Source organism: Cyprinus carpio, chromosome B7, assembly GCF_018340385.1.
Source record: "Cyprinus carpio isolate SPL01 chromosome B7, ASM1834038v1, whole genome shotgun sequence".
In the NCBI taxonomy this organism is placed as follows: Eukaryota; Metazoa; Chordata; class Actinopteri; order Cypriniformes; family Cyprinidae; genus Cyprinus; species Cyprinus carpio.
In genome coordinates this window covers 5,112,429-5,137,740 of record NC_056603.1, presented here as the reverse complement: position 1 = coordinate 5,137,740, position 25,312 = coordinate 5,112,429, and the positions used below count along the sequence as shown (strand labels likewise).

Genomic DNA, 25,312 nt, shown 5'->3' with positions numbered 1-25,312 from the left:
AAAATCTCGACATCAGGCCTTCGCAAGCATGTAGAGGTAAGGTAAATACTTGCAGCATTGCATTGGTGGTTAAAATGAAGCTTTGACAGTTTAGCAAAAGGTTTTACACAAATGAGTCAAAATTACAGTGGTGCGGAGTGCGCGATATATATCGTCTGCGATAATATCTTAATTGTTGTTTTAACAATGTGTGATTTGACATTATCAGTATTTTGCTAAAAACCAAACAAAACACTCCTACAGAGTGCCGGGAAGTCTAGTAGGTAAAGCCTGGGTCACACTACAGGATTTTAGCCCGATTTAGCCCCGATTACCCTCCCGATAATCAGAGCGAACATCTTGTCGAGCACCTCGATCTGTCCCGATGTTCAGCGTGGATTATCTGGTAATGTGAGGCGTTCACCGATTGAATCTTGCACCTCCTGATCTGCTCGCACACAAATCGGGGCACAAACATGTTTGATATTTAGTATTTTAATCGGGATGGTGATGGCTATATGATTATGTCAGTACTTTCACAGCCAATGCGCAAAACAGCTGATGTACAGCTCCGTTGGATAGTGGAGACAGAGGAAACTGTTTCTTGACATTTTGTAGTTAACACGACAGTCTGTATAATGTGTCGGAAACGCATCACAACCGTAAGGAGAAAGAGAAGCGCTGGAGTAAAATCACCTCAGTTTTGTGACCACTGGGTGAGTGCAGAAAGCTGCTAGCACGCTAGCTAACATATGTAAACAAATATCAGTGATGAACTGCTGCGTGAGATCATGTGAGGCGTTCCCTCTGGTATGATAATCTTAATGATATCTTGTAGTGTGTATTGCGCCGCGATGTTCAAATCTTGTAGTGTGTTCATGTTTAAGATTTGAGGGAAGATAATCTGCAAAGATTCTCCTAATGTGTGTGCTGCAGCCAGATTTCATAATCGGTTAGGGTTTTAAAAATCCTGTAGTGTGAGCCAGGCTTTAGACTAGTGCGAGCGCGCATTTAAAGTGCGTTCTTTCACTGCGTGATTCAGTCTGTTAAAATGCATTTAGAATGATCACAAAATTATATAAAAACTATAGACATTTTCTCCAAAAATCAGCATGAATACATATAGATGTTTTTTTTTACAACAGTTCAATAAACAAGAAATTAATTAAGAGACTCGCGTTTTAGACACCAGATTGCATGTTTTTGCTCTATTTCGACAACAAAAATATTTCCAAACACAGCCACCTTAGCACAGTTTTGTGTCTCTGAGCAACATGACAGTGTTTCGTTCCTGAATGAATCAACCGTTTAAATGATTCGGTTCAATCAGTGACTCACTTATTAACAGTGACTTGCTGAATCCTACTGGCAGTTTTAATGTCACATTTAAAGTATCTTTTTTTTTTTTTTTTTTTTTTTTTTTTTTTTTTTAAATGAGTATTCAACATTTTGTCTTGTATGTCAAAACATTATTTGTGCATTTGTAACTACAGGTTAAATGCATTCATGTCCATCATTAAACAGTGTGTAATCTAAATGCCACTTCAGATGAAGCTTCTGTGTTTCCTCTGCATTGAAAAAATTAATTTTGTTGATACTGATTTAATTTGCCTGGCAACAGCCCAAATGTCTTATTATTCTAAATAACTGATTCCTTTAATTAAAAACAACTCGTTTGAGATTTAAAGCCCTGGGTGTCAAACTCATATCCTGGAGGGCCGTAGCCCTGCAGAGTTTAGTTCTAACCCTGCTCCAGCACACATACCATGCAGTTTTCAAATAAGCCTAAATGTTCAGATGTGTTTAATTAGGGTTATATCTAAACTGTGCAGGGCTGTGGCACCCTTGGTCCCATTTTTGCCTCCCTCCCACTGTTAAAATCTAACTAAGTAATTTTTACTCTGAGTAAATTTTAAATGAGCTACTTTTTACTTTTACTTGAGTAGATTTTTAGACTGGTACTTTCAATGGTACTGAAGTAAAATTTCATGAATGTAATGGTACTTTTACTTGAGTAGAATATTTTCGTACTCTTTGCACCTCTGCTGCTGTGTTCATTATTACATCCAACAACAGAACACCTCAATCACTTAGGAGCCATTCTTGTCTACATCTGCTCCGGCGGTGAAACAATAGCAGACTGATGACAGTCACTCAGGGCGGAGCTAAGGTGTAAAACGCTAGTGTCAATCAACTATCGTGGGAGGGGCCTGTCTGTGTGACGTCATCTGAGAACAGCTTGATTTAAGAAAGGGGTAATGGTTTAACGAGATTAATAAAAAAAAAAAACACTGGGTGGATCTTTATCATTATAAGGTGGTTGTATACACACACTGCCAACACACATTTATGTTCAAACAATTTGTAAAAGTGCATGTCACATCCGATGAGCCCTAATCTATTAAACTATAGTAACGCTTGTGTCGGTAACAGGGTTGACAAAAATACCAAAACATGAGGTAGAAAAATCCGTGTATCATTCGTTCTTTCGTTTTTCTAATTGAAACCAAAAATGAAAAAAAAAAAAAATTTTTTTTTTTAATGTTTGAAAAAAATGGATAACGCTTCGTTTTCCTGATTTTCAATTTTGTTTTCGTCTGATGCCAGTTAGTGATGAGTCGTCCTTGAACGATTCGTTCATTTTGAATGAATCTTTAATGTGACTCGTGAAAAACGAGTCATCTGGGGGAGTGATTCGTTCAGTCACGCATGCGCAAATTCTATATGTTCTGTACTGGAGTTAGTCTAGTTCACCTGTTTCAGTCAATGCAGTCTGAGCCGGAAAGAGAATTGATTATTTCTTTTTTTTTAATTTATTAATGCCAAGGTACCAAAGATAAAAGTACAAAGAATGTCAATATTTTTGGCATGCAATTATTAAATAGTGATACAGTAAAATGGTATGAAAATGACCACAGTGGTACTTGGGGACACGTAGAACAAGAGTCTGCTGGAGATTGCAGAAAACAATTTGATTTTATTTCTCAATGAATTTTCAAATATGAGTGTATTGTGAGAAATATGGCATTTTTCATGATTTTGGCATGAAGTTATTAAAGAATGATACAGTAAAATAATATGAAAATCACCACAGTGGTATGTATGGACATGTACAACAAAAACTAACAATTTATTTATATATTTTTTGTTTATTTTGCTCTTTATTTTGTCATGCAATTAACAAACAAAAAAACAACATGCACTTATAAAAACAGTTTGGTTTTGTCCTTTTTAATAATTTTTCCCCCTCACTTTATGTTGATGTTCTCCACATAAGTATACAGCATACAATAGCAGGTACAGACTGAATGATAACATGCACTTATAACACTTAAAACGAGAATGAATTCCGTCATTCTTAATAAAATAATTAAATAAATAAATAAATAATCCATGGATCCAACTGATTTAGAATAATGTTAAATATAAGTAGAAAGACAGTTGTACAAAACATAATCCAAATTATGCATTAATTTAGCAGCATTCCACATAAAAAAGTATACAGCTTTGAACCCAAAAATACATAAATAAAACCACATAATTATAGTAAAATAAATAGTGAAAACTTAAATAGAAGCCAGTGAATATGAATATGGATATGAATAAACATGACAACCAAAGGAGGATTTACTAAAGAAGAAGACGGTAGCGTCTTGAACACGCTCGCGCTTTAATCTGCCGCGCGATGAGCTTGATGCACAGATGGTATGACTGCAGTGTGGAAATCTCGGCATGAGTTTTTTCACCCTCAAAAAGCTGTCTTACTACGTGTGCAAATTCTTCAACCCTATGGCAAGCCGAATTGACTTTTATTCATTCGCAGGATATGTATTCTTGATATCAACAATTCAATTTTCACTAGTTAAAATGTTAATTCTTGATATCAGGAATTAGATTTCTACTAGTAACAATTGCTATTTTAGATATCAACAATTAGATTTCCACTAGTAACAATGTTAATTCTTGATATCAACAATTCAGTTTTCACTAGTAACAATGCTAATTCTTGATATCAAGAATTAGATTTCTACTAGTAACAATTGCTATTTTTGATATCAGCAATTGTATTTTCACTAGTTAAATGTCACCATAGGCTGCCATTCAAATTTAATTGTTGATATCAAGAATTGATTTCTTACTAGTAACAACCTTTATTTTTGATATCAGTAATCACGTGGTTACTAGTACAGACATCGATTCTTGATATCAACAATTTAATTCTTGATATCAACAATTTAATTCTTGATATCAACAATTTAATTCTTGATATCAACAATTTAATTGTCACTAGTGACAATGTTCATTTCTGATATCATGAATATGATTGTTACTAGTAAGAAAGCCATTTTAGATATCAGAAATTACCCTCCCAATTGTTGATATCAGAAATACATTTTCAGATATCAGAAATGAACATGGTCACTAGCAGGGCCGCATTAAGACTATAAGGGGCCCCTGGGCTTTACCTCTTGAGGGGCCCTTCCAGGGCTCGACATTAAGGACTGCCCAATTGCCCGAGGCTAGTGTGAATGACGCTCGGGACAGTAGACGGAACGGTCACTTGCCCGATCGGGCCAGTGCTGTAGGGTGTGCGATGTAGTCTATGATATCGTAATTGTTGATTTAACGATCTGATATTATCGAGAATGCATCTCACTTTATAAAAAAAAAAACAAACAAACATTTTTTTACATATTTTGCGCCGCGGGTTTAAATTTCCAACTAAAACACGGTAGCGGTCGGTAACTGTGTAAACGGGAACGGGAGCGGTCGGTCATTCAATATCACGTTCCCGACGTCCTTTCAGAACAGCATATCTTCGCTTTACTTAATCTTATCGACCACCCGGTATAGGCTACAGCCTGCCCTGCACTCATGACCTTTATGCACGCATGTGAATAACGGTCCTCAGGGCAGACTTTACCGGTTGTAAATATACGGCCCTCAAAAAGTATGGCAGAGCAAAGTGTGGATGCGCTGTCCTTAAAGGACGTTCAACTTGGACTGGAAAATGGTCAGTTTACTGCTAAGAAACCCACATCAGGCAAGTCTGATGTATGGGAGTCTTTTTCATGTATCATAGACGCAGATGAAAAAAAATACCTTTTGCGCAATGTGATAAATGCCTAAAAGTATTCCCGTTCAGCAATCACAAGACTGGAACCTCGGGTTTAAGGCGGCACTCATGCATCATCACAAAGGGTCAAACTAAACTGGCATTTACAAAGTCTAGGCCGGTGCCAGAGCAGTTTAAAAAAGAGACAACAGAAAAATGTGTTGAATTTGTTTGCCAAGACATTCGACTGTATGATACTGTGTCCGGAAAAGGTTTTAATCAGCTGGCCCAACATTTGGTCGACACAGCAGCAAAAATCGGAAAGTTTAATGTCAGTGAGATACTTCCACATCCAACAACAGTATCAAGAAATATATAAAGGAGGGCTCAGAGTCTGCGTTTTTATTTATTTTTTCTCTTCGACATTTTTTTCCCCTACTGTGTTGGTAGTAAAATGTTAAATTTCGTATCTTGACAAGGCGAATAAAATAATAAATACAATTTTTGTGCAGACAACATTTTTATTTTCTCCGTGGAAATGGAAATGGGAAATTTTGGAAACGAGATCTAAATTTAGCGGGATGGTCGGGTCGGGAAGAAAATTATTCTAAGCAGACAGCGGGTGAACAAAGAGTATATATATATCGGGAAACGGAGGATGCGGATATAACCCCAGCGGGAGCGGGACTTAAAAACAGTCCCGCGCAGACCTCTACTGTGAGGGTTTTTTGTACTCGCGCTTAGGGTGTGTCAGTCAACACGATTACAGAGATCTTTTTTATGACTTATTATTGAGATTAAAAAGTAGTTTTAACATCAAGCACGTCCTACACGATTTTCTCATTCATGCATTTTCTTTTAGTAAAAAACGAAATGTGCCCAAATATCTTGCTTTAAAGAAGTGATACGAACATCAAGCGCAATTAAGTGTTTGCTTCTGAAGGCATACACAACTTTAATAGTAACAAGAGTGCTTTATTTAAATCATTATGCCACTATTATAAGGCCTATTTAATTACATGTATGCAGAATCGTTCGCATCAACATTGCAATACAAAAAAATTATTATAATCCACAGCTCTAGTAAGGTGGCTAACTAACTAGGCTACTGGGAGCTCAACTAAGTTGTTAAGTTTAAAAAGAGTTAATTATTTTGATAGACTATCATATCTAGCTACTGCTGCCAGCCTGCTAGTATATCACAACCAACCTGTAAATGGCGGTGATTCCCTTTTCCCTTCACCATTATCTGTATCTTCATCTTTCCCTGGGCCTGCGTTAAAATATGATGTTAGTTTCGGATTTTTTTTTTAACAAACTGTTCTGACGTTCTACTTTATCTTGTGCTGTTTTTCTTTTTTGCGAACCACTGTCATATTTACGAGACATTGTTGTCACATTAGATTAGCCATTAGATTAGTTATTGTCATCATTAGAATAGGCGGCAATTATCTTATAAAGAATTCAACGAAAGTATGTCACGTGAGTTCGATACAGGCCAATAACTGAATGCTTTCAGACAATGATGAATTTTATTGGATTTCAGACAATTAAACAATGCCCACTGTGACTGATGATTGCAGGGTTCATTGAGTGAGAGGGTTTGACTGACACTTCTCGAGCAGGACTTGCAACGCCCGCACGTGCATTCAAAGCAAAGCGATAAAGCGTAATTTTAAAGGGACAGCCAACGAATTATAAAATCCGATTACAATATTTTCCGGCATCATCGGGGCCCTCCCCCAGCCCGGGGCCCTGGGCTTAAGCCCAGGTAAGCCCGTGCATTAATGCGGCCCAGGTCACTAGTAACAATTAAATTGTTGATATCAAGAATTAACATTTTAACTAGTGACAATTAATTCTTGATATCAAGAATTCACATTTTTACTAGTAAAAATGTCATTGTTGATATCAAAAATTATATTTCTACTAGTAAGAAATAAAAAGCTGATATGTGCATTTAGAATTGTAACTAGTAAGAAATACATTTTTGAAATCTGTAATAGTTTCGGCGCCGTTTTAACATTTAAACATATGAATTGTTGATATCAACTATTTAATTCTTGATATCAACAATTTAATTCTTGATATCAACAATTTAATTGTCACTAGTAACGACACGTATTCTTGATATCAAAAATGACGTCATCACTCGCAGAAATGCGTTTATCATATCAAAAATGAAATTACAACTAGTAATACACATACTTCTTGATATCAGTAACTTAATTCTTACATGTTAAAATTACATTTTCACTAGTAAAAATTGTTATTTAAGATATCATGAATTCCTTTTTGGATATGTGCATAATTTAATGACGAGTGCAACCCTTTATGAATGTTTAATTTGGCAAAGGCTATGTAACTCCGCCTACCAACGTGTGGTAGTGTTACTCAACAATACAGAAAGACCTCGATGATTCACCAAATTCTGTGGCGCAGATGGTTGGACTCTAAGTGGTTGTTTTTTGACGCGACGGACCCGGGTTCGATTCCGCCTTCTGCCGAGCTGTTTCTTCACCATTTTCACATCCCGTGTATCACGGGAAAGGCATATATTTTCTATAAAACTGAACGAAATTATCGAAAAGTGAAAAATAACGTGGATATTGTGTAGGGTTAGGGCTAGTTGTAGCGGCGGCATCCATTTAATAATTTTTAAATAAAAATTATAATTTACACTCAATATGTTATTATTGTAGCCTATACTGTTTTATAATGTGGCCTACTACAATAATGAGGTGCAGATGTTGGTCACTATTTGCACTAAGTAGTACGAACAGCATCAAATTACTATTACTGGAAGAAAATACTCATATTATTAAATAGTGTAAATAGAATATATTGCTAATAAAATATGCTATTTTCACTTAGTGTAAACAGAATTCATTGTATTCAAATAACCCCTGCCAAAATCAAATTCTTAACTAATCAGCCATTTCAACTGGAAGATGAAGGCTGTGGTATTAAGTTTATCCACTAGAGGGAGCCACACTATAAGGATTTATTTATTGAAAATAAATGCAATAAATGTGTATAACCGTAGTGTAGCGACAGTAGTATAATATTATTAGTGTGCATAGAAATATGTGAAATGCTTGTAGATCATTTACCGCAATAAAACAAACTTGATTAAATATACAGTATCTCACAGAAGTGAGAACACCCCCTCACATTTTTGTAAATATTTTATTAAACCTTTTCATGTGACAACACTGAAGAAATGACACTTTGCTACAATGTAAAGTAGTGAGAGTACAGCTTGTATAACAGTGTAAATTTACTTTATCATTCATCTTGTCCACCGATGCTCCAAGAACTGGACAACATGTTATATAAAAATAATTCATTCATGTAGACAACGATATTACCAAAAAAAAAAAAAAAATCCAGTAAACTGTTTGTATGATGCATTATTATCTGTTATATTTTTCCTTTTAGTTGTATTTTTTATTTGATGTATTAGAAGAAAGTGTAATAAAACCAAAAATAAACACCTGAAAAAACGACATGAAGGTATTTTTAAAAACTAAATTAATGCCTTGTTCATTTTTCCTTTAATTAGCCGAAGGACTTGGTGGCCAATAAAAAGAAACACCATAAACTTCCTTTTTTTTTTTTACAATTAACAAAAAATAAAGAAATGAATCCAGCCATAACATAATTTTCAAGTTTCAATGACAAAGCAAATAAATAAAAGAAGAGCCGTTTCTGCGCATGGATGTTCTTCCGCCATCTTTGGCCAGGGGCCAATGCTGACGCTAAAAGGAGTGTCTGAAAATCTCATTAATATTCATGAACTAAATTACCATAGCTATTCTTACATGTTAAAATGGCATTTCTACATATCTGTAAAAGTATTGTTACTAGTTAAAATGTTATTTAAGATATCAGTAATTCTATTTTCACTAGTTGCAAGGACAATTTCAGATATCAACTGCCTTTGATGATATCAACAATTACTTTGTTACTAGTAAAAATGTGAATTCTTGATATCAACAAATTAAGTTGTTACTAGTTGAAATGTTAATTCTTGATATCAGTAAATGTATTTCAACACGTTACAATTGTTATTTCTGATATCTGAAAATGCATTTCTGATATCAATATAATTTCTGATATCTAAAATTAGTTTCTTACTAGTAACAATCACATTCATGATATCAGAAATGAACATTGTCACTAGTGACAATTAAATTGTTGATATCAAGAACTAAATTGTTGATATCAAGAATTAAATTGTTGATATCAAGAATCTATGTCTGTACTAGTAACCACGTGATTACTGATATCAAAAATAAAGGTTGTTACTAGTAAGAAAGCAATTCTTGATATCAACAATTAAATTTGAATGGCAGCCTATGGTGACATTTAACTAGTGAAAATACAATTGTTGATATCAAAAATAGCAATTGTTACTAGTGAAAACTGAATTGCTGATATCAAGAATTAGCATTGTTACTAGTGGAAATGTAATTGTTGATATCAAAAATAGCAATTGTTACTAGTAGAAATCTAATTCCTGATATCAAGAATTAACATTTTAACTAGTGAAAATTGAATTGTTGATATCAAGAATACATATCCTGCGAATGAATAAAAGTCAATTCGGCTTGCCATACAACCCGGACATTCTGCTCAAATCTACTCACTATCCCTTGTTTTTTTTTTTGTATTCCGCGGGTAACGATCACTTCCGGTTGACGTCACTGGCATCAGAGGAGAACACCAAAGTGAAACGCACACGCTCGTTATCCGTTTTTTAGATTTTTGATATTAGCACAAAATTTAACATTGGAAAACGAAGTGTTATCCGTTTTTTCTTTTTGGTTTTGGAAACAGATTTAAAAAAAAACAAGTCGTTTTTTTTTTTTTTTCATTTTTGGTTTCAGTTGGAAAAACGAAAGAACGAATGATACACGGATTTAGAAAAAATTGTCATAAAATAATAAATTACATAACCTGAGATGGCACAAAACAATTTCTTGTCATTTTAAGGTGTCTTCATTTCATGGATATTTAAAAAATGTTGATTAAACTTACTTTATTTATTTATTTTTTTTAATTACTCCAAGTGGAAAAGTCACAGATTTCGTGGAATGACTCGTTTAATTAAAGATGAAGCTAAACTCTGCAGAGCTGCAGCTCCTGGTTAAAGTGGACTAAATGTAATAAACTGAGAAATCCAGCATACGTCACTAAAGAGAAGTCTGTCGTTTCACTGCATGTGTGCATGGATGAATTGTTCAGTTCTGTGAAACATTTACAACATTTCAAGGAAGAGGTGTTTGAGTCACTATGTTTTTGACTTTCTTTACAGATTCATCCAAATCTACACTGACTGTGACTCCAGACAGTCCTGTATTCTCTGGAGAAACAGTCAATCTGACCTGTGTGATTGAGACTTACAGTTACGGATGGAGAATTGACCGAACATATGACTGGAGATATGAGTGGTATAAAGACAGTGTAATGTTACAGACGTCTGGTCGTTACACTGTAAACAGAGACACTCTCACTATCAGAGGAGTAATTACATCTGATCAGGGTCAGTACTGGTGTAGAGGACAGATAAGATCAGTCTGGTCATCGTTTAGCTCTGCTGTTTCTCTCTCAGTGAAGGGTGAGTTGTATTTCACTGTCCTTGTGCACTACATGTATGATCACACATCCAATCAAAAGACGTTCTCCTTCTCAGATGTTACATTCACATTACTCATAAAAATGATTGTTACACTTCATACGAGGGTTTATTTATTTCTCTTTTAACTTGTTAAAGAGCTGTTCTTGTGTTCACAACAGATGCAACAATGAACTGGTTACAGGAATCTCAAAATGTATTTTAAATTTTAAGTATGAAGTGTCATCTTACAAACATAACACTCATGGCACTATAACACACAACAGCTAACGGCTTCAGTCTGATGTGTGTGAGCACAGACCTGAACATCATCATATTTCTGTGTGAACTTCTATAAGTACACTCTTAAAAATAAAGCTTCTTATTGGCTTTGATGGTTTAATGAAGAACCTTTAACATACATGATATCTTTCCATTAAACAAAAGGGTCTTTAGATTATTAAAATGTTCTTCACACTGCAGAATGGTTTGGAGGATTCAGAGGATTTAGATTTCTGTGATAAGACACAAAGCACTGTGCAGTGTGTTCTGAACAATCACCAAAGGTGTTTTTTTCTACTGCTTAGCAACAAGCTGGTTTGTTTACATCAGCATGGGTCTGAAAATGATGTTTCATTGGTTCAGACTCATGACATCGAGTATCCAATATTAATATTCGCAAAGTTGGATTGATGCGCTTTACAACAATACCACACTTCTGCTGAGAGGAAGCACCAGGTGTCAAGTAATGACAAAAAAAAAAACCCCTTTAGAAAGCACACAAATAAAGGCATTTCTAGGCCCAATCCCAATTCTATTTTAAACCCCTTCACCTACCCCTTCCCCTTGCCCCTTGAAACACAGTGTCAAGGGGTAGGGGTGAAAATATTCCCCTAAGAATTGGGACACCACTACTATGCCGTCACATGTCATCATACGTCGTCTAGCTCCTACAAAACACACATATACTGGTGTGCATTAAAGCCTTTAATTACCATTCTATATTAATGCGCTGCTTACTGACACACACACACACACACACACACACACACACACACACACACACACACACACACATTGGAAATCTCGCAGCTCACACATCCAGGAAAAAAGAAACTTGTCAACGCTGCCCCACGACTTTTATTAAATACAGTTTAAATACTGAATCGCTACATGATATTTTCCAGCAACGAGAGGATAAAATCACTGTTTTTAAGTAAACTCACTCTACAAAGAGAAACACACAGACGCGCATACACACAACTTCCATCTCTCTCTCTCTCTCTCTCTCTCTCTCTCTCTCTGTCTCTCTCTCTCTCTATATATATATATATATTTGAGAAAAGGGTTTAGTGATTTCTAATTATTGGGGGGACTAGCCCCCCTCAATGTTTACGGTGGTTATCACCCTGATCAGACAAGAAAATATGTTGTGGTACTTGTGAAAACCTCATTCAACCAAATTTGACATTTCACTCGTTTTGTCTGTAGCTCGTAATTAACCTGTGCACATTCAAACTCATTTTACCAGCACAGGTCACATATACACTGAGTAATACAGAGAAAAACACAGCTGGAAGAAAGTGGACTGTTTCTCCATGTGCATTTATCATTATGACAGTTACACTGAAAGTTTTCAATTATGTTATTTCCTAACCAAATATTACATAAATATTCACATAATCAACAACAACAACAACAACAACAAAAAAAAAAAAAAAAAAAAAAAAGCTGAGACACAGGTTAACAAGTTATTAACTTCACTATATTAAAGTTCTCGGAAGAACTGGCATGAAAACATTTAGTTGACAGAAGAAAAAAAAGAGAAAGAGTGAGAGCATCACTCTCCTCTTTAACATCAGTGTCACACAAATACAGGAACTCAGATGATCAGATCATGTTTCTGACGAGTTCACTGAAAGAGCTCCGTCTTCTTTCTTCACAGATTCACCCAGATCTACACTGACTGTGACTCCAGACAGTCCTGTATTCACTGGAGAGACAGTCAACCTGACGTGTGTGATTGAGACTTACAGTAACTGGAGATGGAGAATTGACCAAACGTATGGCTGGAGATATGAGTGGTATAAAGACAGTGTAATGTTACAGACGTCTGATCGTTACACTGTAAACAGAGACACTCTCACTATCAGAGGAGTAATTACATCTGATCAGGATCAGTACTGGTGTAGAGGACAGAGAGATAAAAGACCAAACTCATCACAATCAAGATCTGCTGTTAATCTCACTGTGATGGGTAAGATTAATATCATTGTCTTCTAAATGGTGTTTCCAACTAATTTTTATGGAAAATAGTTTATATACACATAAATATAAATGCACATATGCTGACGTCACTCACAATGCACTAGTCATTTTTCATTTGAATAATTTTACTAATTTCAGTTTGATTTAACAACACAATATATTTAAATTTATTTTAATTGTATAGTTCAATTAAAATGATAGCACAATAAAACATAGAAACAATCCCATTTATAGTATAAGAGAGTTCAAGGTCTAACACAGCTGTTCAGGATAAAAGCAATAAAGTCATATTCTTGCAAAGTCAGTGACTTTTAATGAGAGACATGAAGCTGGTGCTTATTTTTCAAATGTTTTAAAAAATTAAATTCACCTCACATACTGACAAAGTCAGGATATTATGCAGGATAGAGTCAGTTAGTTTGCTGTTCAGGTTCATCAGACTGAACGTCTGCTCACAGAGGTAGGAACTGCCAAACAGAGATAATATCATCTGTGCCTGTTTGCAGGAAGTTCATCAGGAAACTTAGCTGGCAGTGATTTTGAGTGGATCAATATCTATCAGTCTTAATGCTATATTATTATTATTATTATTATTATTATTATTATTATTATTATTATTATTATTATTATTATTATTATTATTATTATTATTATTATTATGCTATACTAAGAGGCTTTCAAAAGTGTTGATATTTCAGTTATATCAGTACAGGTATATTTTCCTCTGCGTGCACTAGACAGGCTGTCTGTCAGTGTATTTACATCATTACACCAGTAGGTGGAGGCAAGGAACTGTCTTTAAAATGACTGTGATTTTAACGGTAAAAAACTGTGAAAATGCTACAGTACAAACCTGTTAAATAATTAACGGTAATTTGTACCGTTAACTGACATTCCCAGAATTTTCTTTGTTGCATTTCAAATTTTGTTTGAATTTGATGTTTTTTCTTTGAAATAACTGTTTCTTCTTATTTTTTTTCTTATCTGTTACGTTTATTAGTGTTGTATGTTACAAATAATGTTGTTAAATTAATGTTTATTGCATATTTCAGTTTAATGAGTCTCACCATGATGGTGTTTAGTGCTTGACACTGTGCACCTTCTATGTATATTATTATTTAAAAGCTGCTTGTGATGGGCTTTGTTTCATCACATGACTTTCTCATCATCACCTGCTTTTGGTGGTTACCAGTGTATTACAAAGGTACAAAACAGATTTCAGTATTCAATAAGTTGGTATATTAATATTATATCAGCTAAATTACGAAATTAAACTGTACATATAAAAGTAAAACCGTTAAACCTAAAACGGTGCTACCGTATTTTTTACGGTATAATTCTGGCAACCACAGCTGCCAGTTTTTTACCGTATATTTTTACTGATTATTTTTTACAGTTCATTCATTCAAGGGATACTCTTAAAACACTGAGTCTTTCATGAATGAAACAAGGTGCTGAAATAACCTTGACTTTGAGCACCACTTTATAAGACTCAGTCGACGATCAACACTTCACCTGTGACGTTTCATTACATAGAGATCAATAATGTTGATTCAATGCATTAAACAGTGCTGATGCCAAAAAAAAAAAGAGAAATCCCCTTAAATGTTGCAAGGATGCTTCAACAAATATTGCTTTAATCTTCTGACAACTTGTAGCAAACATGTTTCATGAATGCAGGTCTTGACCTGAAGAAGGACAGATGTAGGTAATCGCTAATATATATATATATATATATATATATATATATATATATATATATATATATATATATATATATATATATATATATATATATATATATAATTATAATTATAATTAATTTTATGTTTCCTTAGTTGCACTTCTATACGGAAGTTCTAAGCGGCCATCCATTATAATTTTTTTCCTTTTTGTTTTCTCGTTATAACGACTTAATTTTCTCGTTATCTCGACATAACGAAAGTCGTTTTCTCGTTATAACGACATGAAAGTTTTACTGTTGCTATAGTAACGAACTCAACTTTGACAGGCATCTGATGGACAGCCATGCAGGCGCTCTTACTGTAGCCTATAAAAGCAAATTTTGCTTCGCCTAGGTAATAATAACGTCTACAATACTGTATAAATAAAGGCTGATCAATCACTGTTGATTTTTTCCAGAGACAGTACAACGAACGTTTTGTTTTTGTAATTAACATGTTTAAATGGCAACACCGCGCCATTAGAGCTGCTTGGATTAAACTCACTTTTAATTTTCCCTTTATATGAAATAAAATTATATATAATTTGTAATTTGTAGTAGTCATTATGTGGCAGATATCATGTGTGTTACAAGCTTCTGTTTGAAAAGAGCGTTCATGTGTACGTGTAGTGTATGTGTTTGTGTGTAGAAAAAAACATTACAACATTACAGAACAAAACTGAATTAAATTAGCCTATGGATTTTACATATACATCACATTTCTCATCAATATGGTTAACAATAAAGATTAGTAATAAGGAAAAGAAGCACATCAGCCTACATCGATAAATCCCGTCCTACTGTAGATAAACAGAACATCTCCGCTTATTAACTACCTAATCATTAAATTAAAATTAAATGTAAATTAATAATGAGCCTAAAAGAAGCACAAATATAATATATAGTTGGTGCAAACAGAATACAGTGATGTCAACCTTGGTTTTGATAAGCAGTTATTGATGAAACAGAATGCGTTGGTGAAACTCATGCATCTAGCAGGAACTTAATACACAAAATATTCATATTGATTCAAGCATTTAATATTTATGAATTAATTAAATGTCAGTAATAAACAAGACTGCACAAATTATAGCGATCACGAGGAAGGTCCGCGTACAGTAAAGTGGATAGTATACAACACACCCCATCAGTTATATTCAGGTCTATAGTGCCACCTGCTGGCGCAGTTTTGTAAATTCTTAGAGAAAAATAAGTCATTATAACGAGAAAACGAACTTCGTTATGTCGAGATAACGAGAAAATTAAGTCATTATAACGAGAAAACGAACTTCGTTATGTCGAGATAACGAGAAAATTAAGTCGTTATAACGAGAAAACAAAAAGAAAAAAAATTATAATGCATGGCCGCTTAGAACTTCCGTACTTCTAAACTTATTCTTATTCAAATTATATTCAAATTTAAAATGCAAAATTTCACTTTCTCCTGAGGCCACAAGAGGGCGCATTGAGCAAAATATTACTAATGCACGTTTATTCAAAGTAATAAAATAACAGGACAATCTTTGAAAAAGTGCATAATGTTGAAAATGTTTATAAAACATATATTATTAAGTTGCTTAAACAACAAGAAACAAAACAGCATCATGGAAGTATGTGTAGTTTACAGGGGCACATTAAGGTGGTCAGGGGCCCCTAGGCTGCTCTTGGTGTGAAATTGCTTTTAATATCGCTTTTAAATGTGCGTGCATGTTTCAATTTAACAATCGCGGGAACCACTGGAGGTGCTGAGCATGCATTCTTCAATACAAGACTGCTTAGCAACAAGCTGGTTTATTTACATCAGCATGGGTCTGAACATGACATTTCTTTGGTTCAGACTCATGACATCGAGAATATTCACAAAGTTGAATTGGTGAGATAAGATGAAGTGGGATGGGGAACAACCGCCATAAAGTCTCGAGACACGTTTTTACAATTTTACAAAAATTCGAATTTTTATATGCCCTAGTATGTTTTTCATCAAAACGTTCAAACTATAGATATAAATGGTCATGTTGTGACCTCCCTGCATTTATCCTCTGATTTGAATGCTCTGTTGGAAGGGGCTTGTTGCAGGACTTTAATGTAAACACCACTGCTATGATTGGCTGACAATTCTCAAAAACTTTTACTAAAACAACCACCAAGATGAACTAATGGTGAAAGTGTTGATTACAGCATTATATTTAGATCTATTCCCAATGCATCAAAGGTTGCAGCAGTGAGCATTGTACCCGAACACTCATGTCTGAAACATGATGCAATAAATGCAATCTCACAAATCATCATAACTAACACAATAAAAACATAATGTAAAAAGACTTGTTGAGCAGAGTAAACTGTGTCAGTGATTATTACAGGAGTTTAATCACTGTTTGAGTCACAGACTGAATCACTGATAGACTCTAGTGAATATAAAGAGATCCACCTTTGATCACTTTTCTGTATATAATATAATCACAGTATCAATAAATCATGCTACTAACAGGAGCAGTTTGAGACTGATTGTTTAATCAGTGCCTTGATTTATGAATGCGTAAACCACAGTAAACCACTTTGTAACAAAGAACAGTGGTGTAATGTAACTAAGTAAAAATACTTTGTTACAGTACTTAAGTTTTTTGGGCGATCATCTGTACTTTACTTGAGATTTTGTATTTCAGCCAACTTTTACTTTTACTCCACTACATTTCCTAATTAAAATGTATACTTTTACTCCGATTATACATTTCCCCGAAGCATATTCGTTACTTACTACAAAATAGTCAGAAGAACACAGACTACAGGAACGCAGGTTTGAAGAATCAGTGGTCTGGCGTTTGCAAGTTAGACTCCTAAAAACACCTTTGCTCGTGTGCAGACAAGTGTGCGCCGTGCACAACTGCAAATTATTTCATTTCCCACTCATTTTAGACATGATATTGCTTGTTTTTGCTCAATTTTGCCAACAAAAATAGTCCCAAACAAAAATCACAGCACTGTTTTGCATCTCTGAGCAATGGACCGAGTTTACTTATTTAATGAATTAGCTTTTTGAACGAATCGGTTGAATAAATGATTCAGTGATTCACTCATTAACATTTCTGAATGTCTGAATGAATCAGTCGTTTGAATGAATCAGTTGAATCTCAAAAGACTCACTCATTAACATTCACTTGCTGCCACCTACTGGCGGTTTTAATTTCACATTTCAACTATTTTTTTCACGTTTTAAATTATTTCAAATATCAGTATTAAGCGTTTTATGTTAAAAACAAAACATTAAGCCTATTTAGGCATCTGTAACTGCAGTTTAGATGCATTCATGTCCCCTCTGAGATATATGAACTGTGTAAATACATCTAAATGCTATTTCAGATGTAGATTCCAGAAATGTTTTCTTATGTTGGAATGAAAGACACTAAGTACCGGATGAAGTGCTTCTTATTCTTACCCAAAAATACAAAATGGACGAAAGAGATAAAACTGAACACAATCTTGCTACTCAAGCGGTGTATGAACATACATATATGTACAGGTCCTTCTCAAAAAATTTGCATATTGTGATAAAAGTTCATTATTTTCCATAATGTAATGATAAAAATTAAACTTTCATATATTTTAGATTCATTGCACACCAACTGAAATATTTCAGGTCTTTTATTGTTTTAATACTGATGATTTTGGCATACAGCTCATGAAAACCCAAAATACCTATCTCAAAAAATTTGCATATTTCATCCGACCAATAAAAGAAAAGTGTTTTTTAATACAAAAAAAGTCAACCTTCAAATAATTATGTTCAGTTATGCACTCAATACTTGGTCGGGAATCCTTTTGCAGAAATGACTGCTTCAATGCGGCGTGGCATGGAGGCAATCAGCCTGTGGCACTGCTGAGGTGTTATGGAGGCCCAGGATGCTTCGATAGCGGCCTTAAGCTCATCCAGAGTGTTGGGTCTTGCGTCTCTCAACTTTCTCTTCACAATATCCCACAGATTCTCTATGGGGTTCAGGTCAGGAGAGTTGGCAGGCCAATTGAGCACAGTAATACCATGGTCAGTAAACCATTTACCAGTGGTTTTGGCACTGTGAGCAGGTGCCAGGTCGTGCTGAAAAAAGAAATCTTCATCTCCATAAAGCTTTTCAGCAGATGGAAGCAAGAAGTGCTCCAAAATCTCCTGATAGCTAGCTGCATTGACCCTGCCCTTGATAAAACACAGTGGACCAACACCAGCAGCTGACATGGCACCCCCAGACCATCACTGACTGTGGGTACTTGACACTGGACTTCAGGCATTTTGGGCATTTCCTTCTCCCCAGTCTTCCTCCAGACTCTGGCACCTTGATTTCCGAATGACATGCAAAATTTGCTTTCATCCGAAAAAAGTACTTTGGACCACTGAGCAACAGTCCAGTGCTGCTTCTCTGTAGCCCAGGTCAGGCGCTTCTGCTGCTGTTTTTGGTTCAAAAGCACACGCCTGTGCACGGTGGCTCTGGATGTTTCTACTCCAGACTCAGTCCACTGCTTCCGCAGGTCCCCCAAGGTCTGGAATCGGTCCTTCTCCACAATCTTCCTCAGGGTCCGGTCACCTCTTCTCGTTGTGCAGCGTTTTTTTGCCACACTTTTTCCTTCCCACAGACTTCCCACTGAGGTGCCTTGATACAGCACTCTGGGAACAGCCTATTCGTTCAGAAATTTCTTTCTGTGTCTTACCCTCTCGCTTGAGGGTGTCAATGATGGCCTTCTGGACAGCAGTCAGGTCGGCAGTCTTACCCATGATTGCGGTTTTGAGTAATGAACCAGGCTGGGAGTTTTTTAAAAGCCTCAGGAATCTTTTGCAGGTGTTTAGAGTTAATTAGTTGATTCAGATGATTAGGTTAATAGCTCGTTTAGAGAACCTTTTCATGATATGCTAATTTTTTTGAGATAGGAATTTTGGGGTTTTCATGAGCTGTATGCCAAAATCATCAGTATTAAAACAATAAAAGACCTGAAATATTTCAGTTGGTGTGCAATGAATCTAAAATATATGAAAGTAAAATTTTTATCATTACATTATGGAAAATAATGAACTTTTTCACAATATGCTAATTTTTTGAGAAGGACCTGTATATATTTGCTTCTTTTCCATTTTGCATTTAATTTTCTAAATGGTGACTTCAGCTTCTACCAAATTCATTTTCTGGTAAGATGTCTGTACTTTTACTTGAGTATCACTTTCAGGTACTTTATACACCACTGACAAAGAACATGTGTACACGAGTCCTTGCATATTACACAGATCACAGATCATGATGCTCATGAGAGACAGCTTCAGATCTTTGTTTACTGAGGTTAGTTTATAACAGAAGTATCACTCTTGTGGTTGATGGACAGACATGAGTTCTTCAAAATCATAGACTGTCTTAAAAAATGGACATCACTTCTCTACTTCCTTCTATTATAGACAAGTGAAGCCAAAACTCAACCAAACTGTTTGGCCTCCGCTTCACTTGATCTTTTTTTCACGACTGAAATGAGACGATGACAAGATTTTGTATTGTAGATTAACCTCTTATTTGTGTAAACATGACGCATATTTGATTCACTATTTCATGAACCCTTTAAAATCTTAACAAAACAATGAATGTGACTTATGACAGCACCTATTCATAAATTTCATGAGATAAGAAACAGATTAACCTTCAGAAAATGTATTTTTCCCACCTTAGTCCCAAAATACCAGAGATGTCATAGACATTCATCTTAATGATCAAATAATATGGGATTTTAATGGTCGATTCTTAAACAATTTCATTTCATAGATAAAATAAGATGTATAATACACAATTACTGTGTTGAGTTAATGCTTCATTGCATCTCTTTTATCTTTATCTTTGTCTGCTTTTATCTTGATCAGATTTACCCAGATCTACACTGACTGTGACTCCAGACAGTCCTGTATTCACTGGAGAGACAGTCACTCTGAAGTGTGTGATTGAGACTTACAGTAACTGGAGATATGAGTGGTATAAAGGTACAAACAACAGTGTAATGTTACAGTCATCTGATCGTTACACTGTAAACGGAGACACTCTCAGTATTAAAGCACTGAATGAGTCTGATCTGGATCAGTACTGGTGTAGAGGACAGAGAGATGAGAGACCAAACTCATCACAGGAGAGTAACCGAATACATCTGTCTGTTAAGGGTGAGGAAATACTGTGATAAACATTATTTATCAGTTTTTTTGTGGCTTTAAGATGCCCCCTTTTGAGGCAAATAAGGTTTATTATAGAATGTAATATCTTTGTTAAAATTAATGTTATAACCAGCAGGAGCAAAGGGTGTGAAGTCAGAAGCCTTGAAATATTAGGTTTTATGAAATAGTATTATATGTGACTTACGATCAGATCTGCATGTGTGTGTTCTCCAGTCTCAGATGCTTCATCTTCTCTTCTGGTCACTGCTGTGGTTTTGGGATCAAGTGTTTGCTTGTTGATCTTCATCTCACTGCTGCTGCTGTGGAGATACAAGAAGAACAAAGGTGTGGAGCAGTTCATGACAATGATTAATACAACTGAACAGAAACACATGAAAGATACAGTTTATGAATAAAGGCTCATGAGAAGATCTAAATATCAGCATAAAGAGTCAGTGTAATCACTGCAGATACTCTTGAGTGACCATAATGCTCTCTGTTTCTATTATAGATCAGCAGCATAACATTAACCAGACATCAGTCCCAAATCAATCTGCAGAATCTCAACCAGAAAACTCTCCTCTACAGTCTGGTCAGCCTCACTAACTAATCATTTAAAGTGATAGTTCACACATTCACACACACAAAGAATTACCCATATCAGTTCAAATCATATGACTTTGACATCTGTGGAACAAAAAAATAATAATCAGTTGGGTTCAGTTTGGACCCCAGCATTCTTCAAAACATATTTTTGAGCCATCCCTTTAAGCTTCATAATTATTTTTTTCCCTTCAAGACTGCTTTGCTTTTTACCTTTTATCCTCAAATGCTTGTTTGCCGTCCAGCAGGTCCTGATCACATTTATGACGACGTGACTGAAGTGAAGAAGAGACACAAAGGTTGAGTTTTAAACCATCTTAACACATACTATTCATAATCAGCAAATATCAGTCATTAATGTTGACCTGTTTGTTTCAGATGATCCAGAGTCATTTTTGGAGGTCACATATTCAGAGGTCTTATGGTCATATTTGGATAAAGGTAATATACCTGTATATATATATATATATATATATATATATATATATATATATATATATATATATATATATATATATATATATATATACACACACACACACACACACACATTTTAATTATTAATTTATTATATAATTTATTTATTTATTATTATTATTTTTTTGCAGATGTTTCCATGGCAGAGTCAAATGATGTGACATATTCAGAAGTCATAACAAAAGTAAAGAAATGCAAAGGTGTGCAAAATTATGAACATTTTAAATTTGGGGGGTGAACTATCTCTTATACTGACTCCTAAAGTCATCTGGCTCATTGAAGAAATATATAAATCTTACATTTTATCATTATTTTATTATTGATGATTTGTGTTCTTCAGATGCTGATGCTGGAGTTGGTGATGCAACTTATGCTTCTGTTAGGAAGAAGGGTAATCAAAAAAATAAAATAAAATAAAATAATAATTGTGTTATAATTGTACAATAATTTTATAATAACTGACAGCAAGCTCACAATTTGTTGTCGCAGATTGTGGCATATATTGGTTCTTTTACATTATAAATCTACTATAAGGGTTTCAGTTACTTCTTAGATCTGCATTATTCACATCACCTGCATCATCTTGTATCTGTTTTATCTGTTAAAGGTCCCTGAGTGCAGTGAAGATAACAGACGGCTGAAAGAGATTCACAGCAGCAGACACAGTGACGCTTGCATTGCTTAAAGGGGTCATAGGATGCTAATTTCACTTTTATATGTTGTTTAACATAAATGTGTTTTGGCAGTGTGTGTACACATCTACCCTATGATGATAAAATCCACACAGTGGTTTTAATTTAATCCCTAAAAATAATATCCCCTTTTGCAAATCAGGCCATTCTCAGCTCCTTGTCTGTGTGACATCACACGGATGAATGCCCCTCCCACGAAAGTTGATTGACACTAGCGTCTTACCTTAGCTCCGCCCCCTGAGTGACTGTCATCAGTCCAACATTGTTTCACCGCTGGAGCAGATGTAAATAAGATTGTCTCCAGAGCGATTGAGGTGTTTTGTTGTTGGATGTAATAATGAACATAGCAGTCGTCATTTACTCACAACATCTGAGCCGCTGAAGACACAGTGGATTATGTTTGTTTCTGAAGGGAATGTGCCCCGATCAAACTAAATGCGTTTATGTTCACGCGAATCATTCATGATCTAGCTTCTCCAACAGAAGAAGTGAGTATATGGTTTTTTATGAATCTTTGCAATCGCTGTTCCTAATAACATGCTAGTTAGCAAGTTCTGCGGCTAGTAAACAGTCTTAGAGCAGGGTTCGTCACCTCACAGAAGAGAGGGGCGGGGTCAGCAAAGCTCATTAGCATTTAAAGCTACAAACACAAAATGGGTTGATTTTTGCACAGCTGATTTTGACACGTAAAAAGGGTGTTGTTTTACACTACCATTGAGAAATTTTAACCAAAGTATGTTACAGACTTTTCATTAAGACCCTAAGGAATCATATTAACTTGTGGAAAATAGGCATCCGATGACCCCTTTAAGAAATAAATCTGAGTGAACTGCTTATGCACATGCTTGATTAAAATACTTTAGAGATGTATATTTACTGTATTATCTGTACACATGCAAGCAAACAAATATATCTATAATACCTGTATATAGGAAAATACTTTTACCAGTGAGCACTTTTGTTTAACACAATTCAGTGTTAACTTCCCTAAAAGTTATCATAGCAATTAAATATTTCAAAATATAGAATAAAATATAGAATAAATAGTATAAAATAATAGTGTTATTGGCACTTGGTTAAAAGGAGTTAAATATTTTTTTGTTTAAATCTTTTTTTTTTCATACTAATAAATGCTTGTGTTTTTGCCAAGTCATTAAGATGGATGAAGATTTTTCTTACATATCCACATACAGCTTTTTATATTAATATATCTTTCACACTTTTTTACAGTTAATCAATTTTGAGTTTTATGTTTAATAAATAAAAATACATACATATTTTCTTTGCATGAGTTTTTCACAATTGTTAATCTACTGCCATTTTAACCATAGGTAAAAGTAATTTCAGGTGAGCAACAAGTCAGCATATTTGCTTTGACTGTAGAGAAGGTTTTTTTATTTTTATTTTTTTTATTTTATTTTGAGGGTGCACGTTGATTATGCAGTTATTGTTGTGAACAAAATGACCACCATAGGTTGGACAGTTCACCATTAGAGTAATGTCTGTTTTCTGAGCTGGAGGACATGTTTGTGTTTTTAGCATCCAGCACCAGATATGAGTCATGCAGATCAGATCCTGATGAGGAAACCATGAAGTAACACTTATGTGAGATTACCTTGTGGAGTCAGTCACAGTCCAGCATTATGATTCCTGAAGAGACACCTGACTTATATCTTCATGACAAGTAGAGACAATCAGCTTCATCTTTCTAAAAAAAAGAACTAGAAGCTATAGAATTATTTTTAAACAGACTTTGAGATTCAAATTCTTAAATTAAGATGCATGATAAACAAACCAATGCATACCAGAAGAATATCATCAGCTCTGATGTGTTGTAAAGTGATGATACACTCATTCACCACAGAAAAATCACACAGGCTACAGAAATTATTTATATTATTAAAATGTATACAAGTAAACGTTCAGAGGAGTTTAAACTTTAATACAATATTTTTTTTTTTAAATATAATTAAAAACAAGTACTTTTTAAATGAATGGACTATAGAGAAAATATATGATTCCTTATGCTTTATAGTGTATGGAAGCAAATAAATATTTTCTAAGATTTTTTTATTATTATTTATTTTAAATTTAATGAAGTATCTGAGTTTAAAGAGGGTGTGTGGGAAAATGCTGAAGTTTTCAAAAAAAAAAATAATAATAATTTGCATGAAAAGAACACTTCATAATAGGCTACTTCATATATTAAAGTTTTTCAAGACCACAAGAAACGTGTTGTTGAATAAAGAAATATTCTGATTCAATTGTTTTAGCTCATTTTAATGTTTATTTCTATCTTATTTTAAATCATTTCAAGTCATCTTGAGGTGTTTGCTGAGGCTCCTAGTTGGGAATTATTGAGTGGTTGAAGAAAACATAGTGAAAAATTGCTTTATAAATTATATTCTCCTTCACCAAGAGTGAATTAAATGAGTTCAGAGAGATTTGAAGCACTTTCCTGGATTATTATTTAAAAAGGGGGGGGGGGGGGGTACTAACTGACTGGATGGAAAATGTGAAAATTATATAGCCTAACTGCAATGTTACATGCATATACAGTATGCCTCTCAGTTCTGATATTTTCGGTCTTTATTTATATATATATATATATATATATATATATATATATATATATATATATATATATATATATATATATATATTATATATATATATATATATAAAATAACAAACCTTCTGTGCAATGTTAAGGTTCCATGGATGTTAAAGA

At 34.5% G+C, this 25,312-nt stretch overlaps 1 protein-coding gene across 10 annotated transcripts in view; it reads left to right on the top strand.

The window, feature by feature from the left end:
• LOC109081467 (B-cell receptor CD22-like) overlaps positions 1-23,858 on the top strand; it is a 33,850-nt gene extending 9,992 nt beyond the window's left edge. For 2 of the 10 annotated variants that reach the window (XM_042726754.1, XM_042726762.1), the window contains 10 exons: positions 10,356-10,658; positions 12,601-12,912; positions 20,528-20,818; positions 21,044-21,154; positions 21,321-21,401; positions 21,658-21,711; positions 21,791-21,853; positions 22,021-22,089; positions 22,230-22,280; positions 22,497-23,858. In XM_042726754.1, the coding sequence (XP_042582688.1) occupies positions 10,356-10,658; positions 12,601-12,912; positions 20,528-20,818; positions 21,044-21,154; positions 21,321-21,401; positions 21,658-21,711; positions 21,791-21,853; positions 22,021-22,089; positions 22,230-22,280; positions 22,497-22,504 (1,343 nt within the window). In that variant the 3' untranslated portion in view covers positions 22,505-23,858. The remainder of the gene's footprint in view (positions 1-10,355; positions 10,659-12,600; positions 12,913-20,527; positions 20,819-21,043; positions 21,155-21,320; positions 21,402-21,657; positions 21,712-21,790; positions 21,854-22,020; positions 22,090-22,229; positions 22,281-22,496) is intronic. The other 8 variants (XM_042726763.1, XM_042726764.1, XM_042726756.1 and 5 more) reach the window with 7 other exon arrangements.
• The last annotated feature ends 1,454 nt before the right edge of the window (positions 23,859-25,312 follow it).